A 17,582-nucleotide genomic window follows, 5' to 3' on the forward strand; every position below is an offset into this window, starting at 1 on the left:
GGGCCACATCCAATCTATGACTGGTCCTGGCTGAACACGGGTCAGAGTTTCTTTATGCATTTCTGTTTGTGTGTCATACATTATCAATTTAAGATGCAGGTATTTAACTTTAACATTTTCCCTGTAAAATGAAACAATATTCGCAACAGTTTTGGTTTATATTTTTATTGCTTGTCATTCCAAAGCTATATCCTTTTAAAAGTCTTACAATCCATTAGTATACAATAATAAATCTCACATAAAGTTAATCTACTAACAACAGATACAAATAATTGAAGCAACACTTAACATATAACTTCCAGGTTTAGTGCCCCTGCAGGCCATTGGTGACACTGCACTATCGCTAAATTAAAACATTCTCCCTCCATGTTTTTAACCACCTTGGACCAGTAGATCGAGAAGTCACGATTACGTGTAAAAATAAGGACACGTTTGACCTTTAATATTAAAACCTACATCAGAGAGCAGAAAATATACACTCACCGGCCACTTTATTAGGTACACCTGTCCAACTGCTCGTTAACACTTAATTTCTAAGCAGCCAATCACATGGCGGCAACTCAGTGCATTTAGGCATGTAGACATGGTCAAGACAATCTCCTGCAGTTCAAACCGAGCATCAGTATGGGGAAAAAAGGTGATTTGAGTGACTTTGAACGTGGCACGATTGTTGGTGCCAGAAGGGCTGGTCTGAGTATTTCAGAAACTGCTGATCTACTGGGATTTTCACGCACAACCATCTCTAGGGTTTACAGAGAATGGTCCGAAAAAGAAAAAACATCCAGTGAGCGGCAGTTCTGTGGGCGGAAATGCCTTGTTGATGCCAGAGGTCAGAGGAGAATGGCCAGACTGGTTCGAGCTGATAGAAGGGCAACAGTGACTCAAATAACCACCCGTTACAACCAAGGTGGGCAGAAGAGCATCTCTGAACGCACAGTACGTCGAACTTTGAGGCAGATGGGCTACAGCAGCAGAAGACCACACCGGGTGCCACTCCTTTCAGCTAAGAACAGGAAACTGAGGCTACAATTTGCACAAGCTCATCAAAATTGGACAATAGAAGATTGGAAAAACGTTGCCTGGTCTGATGAGTCTCGATTTCTGCTGCGACATTCGGATGGTAGGGTCAGAATTTGGCGTCTACAACATGAAAGCATGGATCCATCCTGCCTTGTATCAACGGTTCAGGCTGGTGGTGGTGGTGTCATAGTGTGGGGAATATTTTCTTGGCACTCTTTGGGCCCCTTGGTACCAATTGAGCATCGTTGCAACGCCACAGCCTACCTGAGTATTGTTGCTGACCATGTCCATCCCTTTATGACCACAATGTACCCAACTTCTGATGGCTACTTTCAGCAGGATAATGCGCCATGTCATAAAGCTGGAATCATCTCAGACTGGTTTCTTGAACATGACAATGAGTTCACTGTACTCAAATGGCCTCCACAGTCACCAGATCTCAATCCAATAGAGCATCTTTGGGATGTGGTGGAACGGGAGATTCGCATCATGGATGTGCAGCCGACAAATCTGCGGCAACTGTGTGATGCCATCATGTCAATATGGACCAAACTCCCTGAGGAATGCTTCCAGCACCTTGTTGAATCTATGCCACGAAGAATTGAGGCAGTTCTGAAGGCAAAAGTGGGTCCAACCCGTTACTAGCATGGAGTACCTAATAAAGTGGCCGGGGAGTGTAGTTACCCCTGTTTTGTTGTCTGACAACAACTGTTAGATTAGTTAGCTCAGACTGCCATAAAGCAGCGCTCTGGGTCTCAGAAACAGATAAAGTTACATCGGCTGTTTTGCAGCCATTATAGGATACACGCAAAGTGCTGAATACTGACCTGCAAAAAACATTAAATAAAATAAAAATAAAATTAAGCTAATATATATGCCAAAGCTTTTATAGTCTCTTTCTTTAATCATGCCTTTAGTTCAAATAATGTCGGTTAGCTATAAAACACAAGATTGCAAAAGCATTTCCAAAAGCAGTGGGGACGGCTTTAAAGACGTTATATTTATATTGAAGTACATCCTGGCAGATCTTCCTTCCTGTTAATGCCATGTGGTGTCTGTCATGACTCAGCACTTCATTGGCTCCAGTTCCTCAGCGTCTTTGGAGAGAATCGGCTTGTTTCTCCTTAGATGTAAGAATAGAAATGCACCTTTTTGTCAGCAGAGACATAAGAAGTTTAAGGTCAAAGGGGTGAGAGTGCTCTGTAGATCTGCTCACCTTTTATACATTAAGATGATGATGCCAGTCATGACAGCAAATAGGACCGCCAGAGGTAAACAGATGGCGACTCCTTTGCAGTGAAAAAAACAAAAACACACAATCAGCTAAAACTATTCCTCTATCACAGGGGTAACCAATTTAAAATCAGTGCAGTCCGAATAAAGAAACTCATCAACCAGTAAAGGTCTGGAGACATTTTCAGTTATAATCTGTTACTTTAAACAGAATTTAACACTGAAATAAAATGAGTTTTTTTATGTCAAACACTGCATTTTTAAATAAGAAATATAAAAAATAGAAAGTTTTTCTATTTTAAAATCTAAATTGTTTTTGAAGTAGAGAACAACAATCATTCAGTTTGTTATATAGACCATTTCCTGACTCATTTGTTTTATAAAACACTTTTTCTTTCTTTTTCTGTCTTAATGTTCGCAGTGGGCTTTATGCTGCCCTGGAAGGCTTTAAACCTGGGTTTGAATGGAGACTAAGCCATTCTAAAGCACATATCAAGGTGCTTATTCTGAGTCTGGATCCATATTTATTTTTGATTCTGTTCATGGTGGAGAATCCCGCTTCACAGCAGCAGGTTGAGCCAAACATCCTCTAAATGTGCAGGGTCATCTTTGAGCACCATTTCACTTTTCTTTCACCAGTTCACTGCAGTTCTTCCAGCAGTCCACACTTTCTCTGCTCTCTTTTTCTCATCTTCTTCTCCTTCTTTCCCATCGCCCGGCTTGCCACAGGTTTGCCTGCTGTGTCTAAAAGTAGCAGCAGCAGCAACCCAGACTGACAGCAGCTCATTGGATCATTTGGATCACGTGCAGCCTGGTGCTGGACGATCCGGAGGGCTTTACCGTATTAACAGGAGAAGCAGTGCAAGTGAATTTAGACACTGTCATCAGACAACATGCGGTCATTTATAAATATTTTAAATCTGTTTGGGTCCGGAATAGTCAGCAGGTGGGTCCGGATCCGGATGGCAGCCTGCTAATTTGTGACCTCTGCTCTATCATCGACAAAAATATAATATTTAATGTGAGATGGTTTTGGAAAAATAATGAAAATCCCCCAAAATATGTATTTTTGAGCAAAATATATGCTATTATACTGCCAACACATTACAGTATTTGTACTATAATAGAAATAATAAAAATTTATATCAATATACAGTATTTGCTGTCGAACAGATTGTACTTTAATGTACTTGAACGTATATACGATCACTTTATTGTATTAAACATCTTTTTTTTATTTCAGCCTGACTCACTTCTTTGATGTGCCTTTTTTCCTTCTTTTGCACATCCTGTTATTTATTAGAGCTAACGTAACAAATTAATTTCCATCTTGATATATATTATCCTACCTTATCTTTTCTTTTATTGTTTTTAGTGATGGGTAAATATTTTTTAAAAGCCTTCAGTTACTCACTCTGCTGAGATGATCTACTTTAATTAATAACTTGTGCTCTTTCCTATATTTTTATTAACCTTTATATCAGTCTCTGTTTTCCTCATCTCTTCTCCTCTGTCAGTTTACCACTATTCTTAAACAGACACATAACATAACATAATAACAATCTCCTTAAAAATATATTAGAATGCAGGCCTATACCATACAGAAAATTTCCAGTTAAAGAGTATAAGAAGTATTTTTTTGAGATACTATCTAGAATGTGGTTATTTCTAGGTGAGAAACTTGACTCATCCTAGTACAGGCTTATCATTTATAGATTAATAAATTTCTAACCAATTTCTTCCGATTACTAAATGACACAAACCAGAAACTCATATAAGAGATAAAATGCTAATTTAACCGGTGATTATCTCTCCAGCCTCACCTTTCTCAGATAATGGGTTCATGGCTCTTTCACAGTTTCTCTGTAACTGACTCCTTTATTTTTTTTATGACCTTTAATATCAAAACTGGTTCTGAAAATACAAACTAAAGGTTACCAGTCAGTTTTGAAACATCCATCTGGATGAACCCTTGTTAACCCTGCAGACGGAACTTTACAAGTTATGTTTTTAATCAACCTGTTAAGATTTCATCTTTCTCACTCTGGCCACATTTACTGCTGTTTTTTTTTTCCCGGTTTCTTTTCAAAAGTTGCATTTAGTGGTGTGTTTTGGTGTTGCAGTGGTTAGCGCACAGGACCCATGTATGGAAACCTTAGTCCTCGACGTGCGCGTGACATGCAGTAAAGGACCTGTGGTCCTTTACTGCATGTCTCACCCCCTCTCCAGTCAGCCTACTGTCCATAAAAAACAGCCACTAGTGCCATAAAAACAAAAAAACAAAAAAAAATTTGCATTTATTTTACCCTTCTGCACTCATCTTTAGCAAAGCGAAACAGATCCCATCTGTTTTTTGTTTACATTAAATGTTAAAACTAGTAACATTTCCAAATGCAAATAAAACCTCTATCGCAGCATAATAAGGAGAAATAAGTCATTGGATAGAGTTAACATTAGCCAGAACTAGACAAGTGTCAAGAGGCTGAAGTATCTGAGGGCGCCGTAAATATCCTCATACATGTATAGCTGATACAGTTATTACTTTTTTATTCACATTTATTATATATTTTTTTATAATCTCTCACTAAATTGACCTCAGGATGCTTATTGCTTATTGAGGAGAGAAAAGAAGCTGCCCCAGGGTTGCTGAAAAGAAGAAAGGATTAGAGCAGAAACTGTTCAAAGTTACCAAAAATGATGTTCATGACGTCAACACCTGTTGGGGACGATCTATTCTAGTGAATATCAAAACTGTCGAAGGAGAGATTTTTGCCTTCCTATACTTAGAAGTTTTTATTCATCAGATTGAGAACAGAATAGTTTATGTATGGGTCATTATGATGTTGGTTTTGTATTTTGTTTTTTTTTTCGTTCAGAGGATGAGACGGTGTAGGTACGAGATCTGCTCGGGGCCCTGCTCCTGCTGATGACATCACAATATGGCAACACCACTCGGACAAACTGTATTGCACTTTTTTATAAAAATCAAATCTCTTCTGGAGTTTCAAGATATTATTTCGATCTAAAGTAGCAGAAAGTAGAAAACAATCATCTTAAAAAATGACTTTCCAGAAGATTTTTGACAAAGAAAACAACATTTATTCATCTTGTAGAAATTAGATGGTAGTTGTTGAGAAAAAGTTAAAGAAATGTAGCTTAATATGGCTAAATGAGCAGGCTAAAAGAGGCTAACCTGTTAACTACTCAGCTAACCTCAGACCTACCCAGCTCTTCCCCTTTATTCAAATGGTCTTGCAGTTATTTTGTTGACAATTGAAATAATTTTAGACATCCTAACACTACAGATCCTCCTGACTCGACACATGGACGCTGCATTATGTTATTATTGTTGTCTGGGCAACCTCAATGTTTGAAGTCATTGAGGAAACGTTCAGCCAATCATGCAGCGTAACGTCACTGGGATGCGCAGGGCCCTGAGCAGATCTGACCATCTGAACACATTTGGTATCTACACCGGAAATCATTTAGGTGTTTTTTTTAACTGTTCTTCCAGGAAAACTTCAGGCTTTGGGGGATTTTTCTTGGGGGTTCCTTAGCCAGTGGATATGGATCTGGTCATTGATTATTTAATAGGGCTAGCAAAATATGATTTTAAGTGAAAAAAGGGAGAAAATATAAAAGCTACAAGACAAATAGACCAAGAAAAGAGAGAGAGCAAGAAAAAGGAAAGAAAGGGACAGAAGAAGAAAAAAGGAGAGAAATGTCAAGAAAAAGGTAATTTTGTTTCAAAACTATCTGTGCATTGTAAGAGTGAATTTAAAGTTGTAGAGAGAGTTACATTCTAAGTTTTGTATGAGTAGAAATAAAAAAGAAATTCACAAGCACAAACTTTTTTTTTTACACCTGTTTAAATTTTAAGTACAAGTAGACAAATTCTGTTCTACAAGTTGCACTTCAAAAACATCTATCATTCTCAGTTTTGCTTCAAATACTTCAGAACAATATCGTTGCAAAACTATGTGCGCATTGTAACTTTGGTGTTTCGTAACTGTAGATTTTTTTTATCTGTCACAGTTACCAAAAAAAGTTAAACCTCTTCAAATTCTACAAGTAAAAGTACACAAATTGAGGTTTTTGATGTTCTAATTTTAAATACAAGTATACAAATTCTGCACAGGTGTAAAAAAATTTGTACTTGAAATACAAAATATGGAATGTAAATCTCTCTACAACTTCAAATTCACACTTACAATGCACAACTAGTTTTGAAACAAATAACCTTCATAGACTAGATGAGAGGGGGACAGAAGAAAGTGACAAAAGCCAAATCAAAATATACATGTGTGCTGTGTGAAATGTATTTGTGCAATCGACCTGTTTTGCGTTCTCTTCTCATTTCAGGGGGCCCACACCTTGGGCCTTCACCTTGGGCCCTGGATCTTTTAAATTCACCGCTGCTCATTGATCTCTAACACTTTGTTTTTACTCAGAACAGCTTCTTCAAGTTTTCTCAGAAATGAGCTGATGTTCTGACAAGAAATCATTTGGGAAATCTGCATTAAATCTTAGCGACGACATTAACTGTGAAAACGCTAGTTTAGATAGAGATTATCAAATACATGACAGGCCAACACAACTAATATAATCATCTGACTTTTCAGGTTGGCTCAGCAGCAGAGTAAAGCAGTTCAGAAATTAACTTGCATCAAATACATCAGGTTTCATGATTAATGGAAAGGAGATGATTTTTAAAAATCTTGGCATTTGATCTTGCCATCAGTGGAATGTTCAACAGGCTTTAGCACTGTCAGAATGAAGATATTTCTAAATATTTATGCTTATGTTATTTTCTTAGACCTTTAGGGAATATTTGCTCAAACATCGACATGTACTGTTTAGATTTTATCATTCTTACGCAATGTTTCCGGCCTGGAGATGCAGTTCGAAGCTTCAGTAGAGCCTCTAACACTCTGGTTGGTGGAAGTTTCTGTGAACAGGAAAAGACGTTTGCATCAGCTTTTATTTCTAGTTATCTCATTATCTGATAAAACTACTTCTGGTACCACCCTTAAGTTTTCCTTCTTTCTTGCAGCTAATTTTAAAATAATCTTTAAATCAGACCTAGAGCATATAATGCATAATTTTGCACATTTTCAAACATGCGTGTAATTTAAAATCCGATGGGAATGGTAGTTTATATGAGATATGAGGGTTGGAGTTTAAAAGTAATTTCATGATCAAATACATTAAAATATACTTTAACTGCAAAAAAAAAAAAAAAAATGGTAGCTGTGAAAGTAGCTACTAAGGTTCACTGCTCTATAAGGGTAAAGAAAAATTAGAGACTGTAGTCTGCAGATTGAAAAAGTGGCTTTAGATCAATAAAGATCAATAAAGTTTAACTAATATTACTATTTCTGTAAAAAGCAACTAGTGAAAAAACTAGGGATTTTTCATCTACTGTTGGAGACATTGGCAACAATACATCAAAGCACAAATCAGTCTAAGTGTTCTTCACTGAGCAGCAAGTGCTGCTGTAAGCCCCTCCCATCACCAAAGCATTGACAGGTGGTCAGTCTCAGCAGCTCATCGTTAGGCACCAATCCAAGCCTGCAGTCAGAGCAATACTCTTCTGTTGCTCAGTTAAAATCCATCAAGCATGCAGAAAGCTTCCACTGATTTCCAAACTGGATTACAGAACAGGAAGTAAATCTAATTTATAATGTGTTGTTTTATTCTCTGAAACTGTTGCACTAATAGATCCCTCCATGCCATCTCTTCAAACACAGCCTCAATGATTGATAATTATTTTAATTATTTTATAGAGTGATTTTTACTTTTAAAGGTGTTTAGTATTTTTAATCACTTTCCAACACGACAATGTTGATATTCCTCTCTCCTACAGGTTTGATCAAATCATTATTAAATATGCTAATCCATCCATAGAAACCATTTTTTTCTCACTGGGTAGCAGAATATAACAAACATAATATATAAATAATAAACATCTAAGATATAAAATATAAACATTTTATAGAACAGTTTTAATTGCTATGCAGAATTACCTGCAAGATCAACACAATCTGCTAACTATGCATACTGTATGCTGATGATACATTGCTATTTATAATGGATGTCAGAATTCTGATTATGACAGGGTATATATATATATATATATATATATATATATATATATATACATTTTTTTTTTTTTATGATGTGGAGGGGGATTTTTTTCTTGAAGGAAAATGACAGGGGATTCACCAAAGTGCCCTATTCACAAACCAGACTTTATTTAAAGTAAACTACCATGAAATGTCCGTCAGAGATAACCGGTCAGTATACACTACCATTTAAAAGTTTGGGTTCACCCAAACAATTTTGTGTTTTTCTGAAAAGTCACACCTATTCACCACCATACGTTGTGAAATGAATAGAAAATAGAGTCAAGACACTGACAAGGTTAGAAATAATGATTTGTATTTGAAATAAGATTTTTTTTACATCAAACTTTGCTTTCGTCAAAGAATCCTCCATTTGCAGCAATTACAGCTTTGCTGGCCACCCCATTACCGATAGAATACCAGCTGCCTGCTTCTGCTCTAAATAGTTCTTGCACAATTTGGAGGTGTGTTTAGGGTCATTGTCCTGTTGTAGGATGAAATTGGTTCCAATCACGCGCTGTCCACTGGGTATGGCATGGCGTTGCAAAATGGAGTAATAGCCTTCCTTATTCAGAATCCCTTTTACCCTGTACAAATATCCGACCTTACCAGCACTAAAACAACCCCAGACCATCACATTACCTCCACCATGCTTAACAGATGGCGTCAGGCATTCTTCAGCATCTTTTCATTTGTTCTGCATCTCACAAACGTTCTTCTTTTTTATCCAAACACCACAAACTTGGATTCATCCATCCACAACATTTTTTTCCAGTCTTCCTTTGTCCAATGTATGTGTTCTTTGCCCATCTTAATCTTTTTCTTTTATTGGCCAGTTTCATACACTATATTGCCAAAAGTATTTGCTCACCCATCCAAATTATTGGAATCAGGTGTTCCAATCACTTCCATGGCCACAGGTGTATAAATTCAAGCACCTAGGCATGCAGACTGTTTTTACAAACATTTGTGAAAGAATGGGTCGCTCTCAGGAGCTCAGTGAATTCCAGCGTGGAACTGTGATAGGATGCCACCTGTGCAACAAATCCAGTCGTGAAATTTCCTCGCTCCTAAATATTCCACAGTCAACTGTCAGCTGTATTATAAGAAAATGGAAGTGTTTGGGAACGACAGCAACTCAGCCACGAAGTGGTAGGCCACGTAAACTGACGGAGTGGGGTCAGCGGATGCTGAAGCGCATAGTGCGAAGAGGTCGCCAACTTTCTGCAGAGTCAATCACTACAGACCTCCAAACTTCATGTGGCCTTCAGATTAGCTCAAGAACAGTGCGCAGAGAGCTTCATGGAATGGGTTTCCATGGTCGAGCAGCTGCATCCAAGCCATACATCACCAAGTGCAATGCAAAGCGTCGGATGCGGTGGTGTAAAGCACGCCGCCACTGGACTCTAGAGCAGTGGAGACGCGTTCTCTGGAGTGACGAATCGCGCTTCTCCATCTGGCAATCTGATGGACGGGTCTGGGTTTGGCGGTTGCCAGGAGAACGGTACTTGTCTGACTGCATTGTGCCAAGTGTAAAGTTTGGTGGAGGGGGGATTATGGTGTGGGGTTGTTTTTCAGGAGCTGGGCTTGGCCCCTTAGTTCCAGTGAAAGGAACTCTGAATGCTTCAGCATACCAAGACATTTTGGACAATTCCATGCTCCCAACTTTGTGGGAACAGTTTGGAGCTGGCCCCTTCCTCTTCCAACATGACTGTGCACCAGTGCACAAAGCAAGGTCCATAAAGACATGGATGACAGAGTCTGGTGTGGATGAACTTGACTGGCCTGCACAGAGTCCTGACCTCAACCCGATAGAACACCTTTGGGATGAATTAGAGCGGAGACTGAGAGCCAGGCCTTCTCGTCCAACATCAGTGTGCGACCTCACAAATGCGCTTCTGGAAGAATGGTCAAAAATTCCCATAAACACACTCCTAAACCTTGTGGACAGCCTTCCCAGAAGAGTTGAAGCTGTTCTAGCTGCAAAGGGTGGACCGACGTCATATTGAACCCTATGGATTAGGAACGGGATGTCACTTAAGCTCATATGTGAGTCAAGGCAGGTGAGCAAATACTTTTGGCAATATAGTGTATATGGCTTTTTCTTTGCCTTTCTGCCCTGAAGCCGAGAATCCCGCAGCCGCCTCTTCACTGTAGATGTTGACACTGGTGTTTTGCGGGTACTATTTAATGAAGATGCCAGTTGGGGACCTGTGACGCGTCTGTTTCTCAAACTAGAGACTCTAATGTACTTATCTTCTTGCTCAGTTGTGCAACGTAGCCTCCCACTTCTTTTTCTACTCTGGTTAGAGCCTGTTTGTGCTGTCCTCTGAAGGGAGTAGTACACACCGTTGTAGGAAATCTTCAATTTCTTAGCAATTTCTCACATGGAATAGCCTTCATTTCTAAGAACAAGAATAGCCTGTCGAGTTTCAGATGAAAGTTCTCTTTTTCTGGCCATTTTTAGCATTTAATTGACCCCACAAATGTGATTCTCCAGAAACTCAATCTGCTCAAAGGAAGCTCAGTTTTGCAGTTTCTGTAACGAGCTAAACTGTTTTCAGATGTGTGAACATGATTGCACAAGGATTTTCTAATCATCAATTAGCCTTCTGAGCTAATGAGCAAACACATTGTACCATTAGAACACTGGAGTGATAGTTGCTGGAAATGGGCCTCTATACACCTATGTAGATATTACACCAAAAACCAGACATTTGCAGCTAGAATAGTCATTTACCACATTAGCAATGTATAGAGTGTATTTCTGTAAAGTTAAGAATAGTTTAAAGTTATCTTCATTGAAAAGTACAGTGCTTTTCCTTCAAAAATAAGGACATTTCAATGTGACCCCAAACTTTTGAACGGTAGTGTACGTTTTTTGTGCATGTTTAAATGGGGAAAAAAAGACAAGATGTGAATCTTGCTCATAACATTTAAGCTATATAAAGAAAAATACAGATGGCCTTGCCTGAACTTATAACACCAGACAAAAATATGAAAGCTGCATATATGGAGAAAAGAAGAATATTAAAAAATATATTAAAAAGACAAACATTGAAAATCGTTATCTAAGCAAATTGAACCGGTCTCAGTTAAAAGCTACAGGTTCCTTAAGCCTCAAGGCCCCACCAGTGGGCTCTTCACGGTCAACAAATTGAATCCTTACTGCTGGGATGTCTACGTTAGTCCTTAAGGGCTGGTATCTTGCAGATTTAGGAGGTATTCCTGCTTTAACACATCTGATTCAAATAATAGTAACTCCGGAAAAGCCTGTTAACCCACCATCAAGTGAGCTCAGGGGTTTGGACACAGGGAATAATGTCCAAGTCGGACCTGGAGGGCTGCTTTCCTGAAGGTTATAGAGCTTTCCCTGCTTCAGCCCAGCTGATTTTTCATTGATGGCTGATAAACTGGCTTTTACTTATCTGAAAACATCAAAATAATCTGTGCTGAAGCTGAGAAACATTGGAAACCTGTAGGACAGCGGCCCTCAAGGACTGACTTTGGACATGCCTGTGTGTATTCAGCGTTCTCTCCAATCCCAAACGCAAAGGGAGACGAAGATAAAACTATTTTTCTTTTATGCATGCTTCTGATATTTACAAGACATTTTAACTTTACTGTTCCTGCACACTTAAAAAGAAAAATAACAAAAACAAAATGTACAACTGTAATCCAAAGTGTTATTTAGTCAGTATATTAGGGAATAAAAATCCCTTTAAGATAAAAGCCTTAATTCCGCCTAAACGATTTTTTTTGTTTTGTTTTTTTTCTAAAAGCTCTTTAGCTTTATAGGTCTGTTAAATTACAAGGTTTTGTTCTCATTTTGTTAGAACATCTACTTAGAAGTTTCCTATTGTTTCATCTTAAAAGTACCAAATCTAGATAGACTGGCTCTAGATTTTACAATTTGGCGAAGGGCTCTTTCACCTATATGAATTATTTTTAAATGTTTTACAAGACTTTTGGGTTTTGCGTTTGATTTCAAATTAAAATATGCTAAAAACTTTTGATATTTAGACCAAACAATGTTTAGGGTCCTAATAGATTCTAGAGGCCTAAAAAGTTTTAATAACTTTTTTTGGGGGGGGTTGAGTGCACATTTAAAAATGATTAAATTAGGGTGGTGTTATGGTGTGGAGGTAGAGCACATGACCCATATACCAGCTGTCACAGGTTGGTGTCTCGGCCCTGCTGACCTTTGCTGAATGTCTCTCCTGTAACCCACGTTCCTGTCTTCATGCTTTCGAAAACAACCAAATAAAGGCCACTAGTGCCTAAAATAATCAAAAAGATTTAAACTTCCATCTTCTGCCACTTATCCGTTAGGATCCCGGTGTCTTTTTTTCTGCAGTCTATTGGCGAAATTGGGGGTCCACCCTGAAAGGTTTGCTTCTCCTTCACAGGGCATCCCTATAACCATGCATATTCACACCTAAGAGCATTTAAAGACACCAAATTGCCTAACAGTCATGTGTTTTGGACTGTGGGAGGAATCCAGATAACCAAAAAAGGCCACGCGCACAAACACAGGACATCCTTGCTGCAATGAAACAGCGGTCCAGCAGAAATTCTTTCTAATTTAAGTGAATCATCTTCCATTTTCAGATATTTAAAAGAAAAAAAGTGTTTCTTACCTGAAGCACTTGTTGGAGTTGGTTTAAAGTTTGGTTCCTCTGCAACAGCAGGAAAAGAGACCAGTGTGTTCATTAAAGCTTGAAAGGAACAGTTTTAAATTTTCCGTTCACAAAATAGCAGTAGAGAGGGGAGGTGGGGGAATGTGTTAATTAAACAACCTTTAATGCCGGCCATACACTGTACGATTTTTTTGCCCTTTTGGGACAGACTTTCCAGCCGTGCAAAAATTGTTTAATCAGGCCAACTTTCAGCCTGATCATCATCATGTAATGTACAGGGGTAACAAGGCAGATCAGCCTCTCATGAACACCTACCAATCAGGAATTGTGAGGTTGGGAGAAAATTAAACATGTTTGAATTTCTGTTGACCGTCATGGCCAAAATCGCTCAGTGGGCAAACAAGGATTCTTCTTCTTCTTCTTCCACTCAGATGAAAATACAGAAGGATGGCGGGGGTGCGATTGAAATGGAGTTCTTTCTGTAAAATTGACAGACCGTAGTAGCCACATTTGCTCAGCTATGTCTTTGTTCAAAACTCTAGTGCGCTTCATGTTCCTCTTCTACTGCTTTGGCTTCGAGATAGACGAGTCCAAGTAGCGCCATGTCCCTGCAGAACGGAGTCCGACGTGGTTTTAAGACGTACAGTGTGAGCGGGTAGATCACATCAGAGAGTTGGTTCGCACATTGTGAGAACATGCATCGTGAGCTGTAAACTCACACTGTACGACGAAACCCTGCGGTGTCGTCGTTCAATGTGAGCTGTAGCTGCGTGCCACGACTGAACAAAAATCGCACAGTGTATGACCGGCTTAAGGCTACAATTATTGTGTTTGAATACTAACACAGAAATCTGCTATTATCTAAACAGAGAAAACAGGTATGAAGGGTTGGGGCAAACAATACTTTCCATGTGTGAAACATATGCAGTGAACAAGTCAGTGAAACTGTTGGATCAAAGCAGCAAAAGGGTAAAAAAAGCAACAATCTAAATTTATATTAGATCGATACTCGACCAGAAACATTAAACCTGCTTTAATAAACAAGTACCACTGATCAAAGTATGGTAGGAAGCTGCTCATAATACATGGTGTTTGCATATATATATATATATATATATATATATAAGGGTCTAGAGGATTCTTGGCTATATATATTTATTTATATATTTAAAATGTATTAATCAGTTATGACAACTGTGCAATAATGAATTTGTGATAAACTGTGCAGCTTTCTTGGTGTTTTTCACACAGTAAGACCACCTGTGATGCACAAACCCAAACTCGGTTGTAACAAATTAACAAACCATCAAATTCTGTGCTTTTACATGTATATAATATAGATGACATTTGTTTAAAGGTTCAATAAGCGGCCTTCACATACACTAGATCACTGACTTTAGGCGACTTTAGCTTCTGGGATTAAAGTGAATTTACTGAATAGGTAAGGAAGGGAAAAGTAATGGTCTGGTTACATCATTGAAAATAGTCAGAAATTCACATTTAAGTCTTCTTCTCTTTTTAGACAATTACCTGTCAGAAATTGAAGCTTTAATATTTTCAAAAGAGAAAAGCAGTTTCTTACCTTGGCTGGTTGTTGGCTGTGGTTTATATCCTGGCTTGGCTGAAACAGAAGGAACAAGTGTCATTTGTTAGTTAACTGAATACATGAAAGGTGTAGTTGGGAAATTTTCCAAATTTACAAGCAATTAGCAACTTTCTGGCAGCAGGTAAATCTCAGATTCTATTGTCAAAAATGGGTTATTATCTTACACAGATTACAATAGAAGAAAAAGATCTTACGTATACACACAAGTGAAGGTTTCGACCAGTTCAAAACACCGTCCTGCTCCTCACACTTAATGCGAGTTGATGTTCCTGCTTTATTTGTATAGCCTGGAATACACTGGTAACGATAAGCATCTCCACTGTTGAAGCAGCCATCTTTTGGTAAAGTAAAATTCTTTGGAGGAATTTCTGGACATGAGCAATTAGCTGAAACAAAAACACAGAACATATCACCGCATCACTTAATCTCATCTGATGGAGTGATTATCTTTATTTTTGGCTCTTTATAGAAGTTAAAAAATAAAAAAAGAACAAAAAGCTTTACAGATCATGACAAAGGAAGATGTATTTATGTACATACATGCATGTACAGTATGTATGTACAGTACATACATGTACTTAAATATGTATGCATGTCCAAAAACCATACGTCTGACTGGTCAACCTGGAAGAAATAATAAGAAGAATTCCCTTGTTTGCACATGCGCAGTGCAGGAGGTTCTGGTAAATTGGCTTGTAAACACTCCTAACTCTGCCTCAACAGCAGGATTTGTCCACAAACACCTCATGAGGGCCGACTGAATTTCAAACATGTTGGATTTTCTCCTGATCTTACCATTCCTGATCGGGAGGTGGTCTTTAGAGGCTTATTGCCCCTCATTACTCTCTGTATATTATACAATCCAGGACGCATGATGAGGCTGGAGATCGGGCCAATCAAAAAAATTCTCAAACAACCAGAAAAACGGCCTGAAAAGGGCAAAAAATCCTACAGTGTGTGCCCATCTTTATTAACAATGTAACATAAATCCTCTTCCGGGGATGTTGTCTTTTTTGGCTCTGGCCTGTACTTTTGTCATGCCCCAAAATTGACATACAGACCAGCCCACTGGTTTACTAGCCAAGGGAGGAGTGGTGGTGTATGAAGTGTTGACTGCTGAGCCGCTGACTGGACCAGACCTCAGCAGAAAGCCATGAACCGCCCGTCCTCAGCCACAAGAGGGGCGGCAGGCGGGGGGAAGCACAGGGACGCCTGTGTCCAGGCTACCGTCACCTAACCACGCTCCACTGGTCATCAACAGCTCAGCTGTAGAGGTGGTCAGCTGCACCAAATTCCTGAGGGTGCACATCACAGACACCCTCACCTGGATTGTAAACACCACCTCACTGGTCAAAAGGGCACAAGAAAAGAGCTAGGGTAAAGAGCTTGGTCATCCAGGTTTGGCTCAAAGTGAAGCCGTTTCTCCTCTACATCAAGGTGGAGGTGGTTAAAACATCTTTTTTGGATGCCGCCCAGGATGCCTCCCTCAGGCAGCTAGGGCTTCCCCCAGCTAGAGGAGGGGTCTGGGAAGAGGGAAGTCTGAGAGCCTCTGCAGAGACTGCTACCTCTGTGACCCGGTCATTAATGAAGGAGTGATGATTTTAAACCCAGAAAGATTTTTTACAAAAGGAAAGTACAAAAAGGGATTTGATGAAAAGAACCAAATCGCTGGACTGACCTAAAAAACAAACAAAATCAATTGCATTGCCAACAATGTAAAGTAAATCCTCTTCCATTCCTTCCGTCCTCTTTTACAGTAGCTTGATGTCTATATGTCTATATGTCTATAGGCTGACATATACCCCATTCCCACTGGCCGAAAAACTAATTTAAACCCAGGAACAATCGGCTTTTAGTGGCAGTGGGAACAGCTCACTGGCGCATGTCTACCCCACGTTAAAATCTGATCAGCATGCTGTGGGAACACCAGACGCGGACTAATTTACGTGACATCATCGAGCGAAATGTACAAACGTCAACACTCAGCGCCAGTGGTTTCGTTTTAACAAGGCAAAACAACTGTTTGGATTTAATAAACATGTCACAGCACTGGTGAGAAGGATTCTGACAGATGAGCAAAACAATAAAGCTGACTTACTATGCTCTGGCTTCCTTACATGTTGCTCTCCATTGTTTACTTTCCTGATTTCTTTTGCACTGGTAACATCAACTCAAATCCAGCATTATGGGGGACAGATGCCACACAGCTTGCCAGCCAGGGGTTAGACATGCCTTTTTTTTGCCAATTGCACGCCCTTAACCCGGTATTTTCAGTTGGAAAGAGGGTATACCGTAGATCTAGTTAGCACTAAAGCTAGTACCATGCTAACCTAAATGTAGTGAAGTTTTTTTTTAATCTCCTTCCATTGATTCAGTTTGACCAGATGCAGCTTGGCTGGTTGTTCAGCAGTGAATCCCAGGGAAGGCATAGCAGTGTTTTTAGGACTGAAACAATGAATCGGATTGATCGTGATTGACATGGTTTTGGTTCTGTTCAAGTTTCATCTCTGAGTTTTCATTGGTCTTATTTCCATTTTGTATTCTAGGTTTTTTTGATTGTATTTGACTTCTTAGATATTTCTTGCTTGTCCTCTTGTGTCAGTCTCCTTTTCCCTAGCTCCCTTCTAGCCTCCTCTGTTCACACCTGCTCCCAATCTGCTAATTAGCCTGGTCTTTGTTTCTCTCTCCCATATAATCTCATCCTGTTCAGTCAATCTTTGCTGGTTTGTCGTCATTTCTTTGCCGCCTTGTTGTGAGTATTTATGGTTTTCAGTAGTTTTGGATTTTTGTGGATTTATGTTTTTGGAATTTTGCTTCCGTTACCCTTTTTGTTTTCAAATCTTTAAGAAACCACTTCTGCTTCAGTGTCTGCATATTGGTCCTGTTAAACCTCCCCCACTAGACAGTGATGAAACAATTATTGAGATAATCGATAACTAGTGTAGTAATCGATTGTTA

The 17,582-nt window shown here is 39.1% G+C and overlaps 1 protein-coding gene across 2 annotated transcripts in view; it reads right to left on the reverse strand.

Annotated features, from left to right (window-relative positions):
* Positions 1-1,903: 1,903 nt before the first annotated feature.
* Positions 1,904-17,582, reverse strand: part of LOC119784756 — a 37,826-nt gene continuing 22,147 nt past the window's right edge. Inside the window, exons 4-9 of one of the 2 annotated variants that reach the window (XM_038286964.1) lie at positions 14,829-15,010; positions 14,601-14,639; positions 13,019-13,057; positions 7,130-7,201; positions 2,237-2,309; positions 1,904-2,143 (exon numbers count right to left, since the gene is read on the reverse strand). In XM_038286964.1, the coding sequence (XP_038142892.1) occupies positions 2,265-2,309; positions 7,130-7,201; positions 13,019-13,057; positions 14,601-14,639; positions 14,829-15,010 (377 nt within the window). In that variant the 3' untranslated portion in view covers positions 1,904-2,143; positions 2,237-2,264. Of the gene's footprint in view, positions 2,144-2,236; positions 2,310-7,129; positions 7,202-13,018; positions 13,058-14,600; positions 14,640-14,818; positions 15,011-17,582 lie in introns of both variants that reach the window. The other variant, XM_038286963.1, reaches the window with a different exon arrangement.

This window comes from Cyprinodon tularosa, unplaced genomic scaffold (assembly GCF_016077235.1).
Source record: "Cyprinodon tularosa strain WSP-4 unplaced genomic scaffold, ASM1607723v1 ctg233, whole genome shotgun sequence".
In the NCBI taxonomy this organism is placed as follows: domain Eukaryota; kingdom Metazoa; phylum Chordata; class Actinopteri; order Cyprinodontiformes; family Cyprinodontidae; genus Cyprinodon; species Cyprinodon tularosa.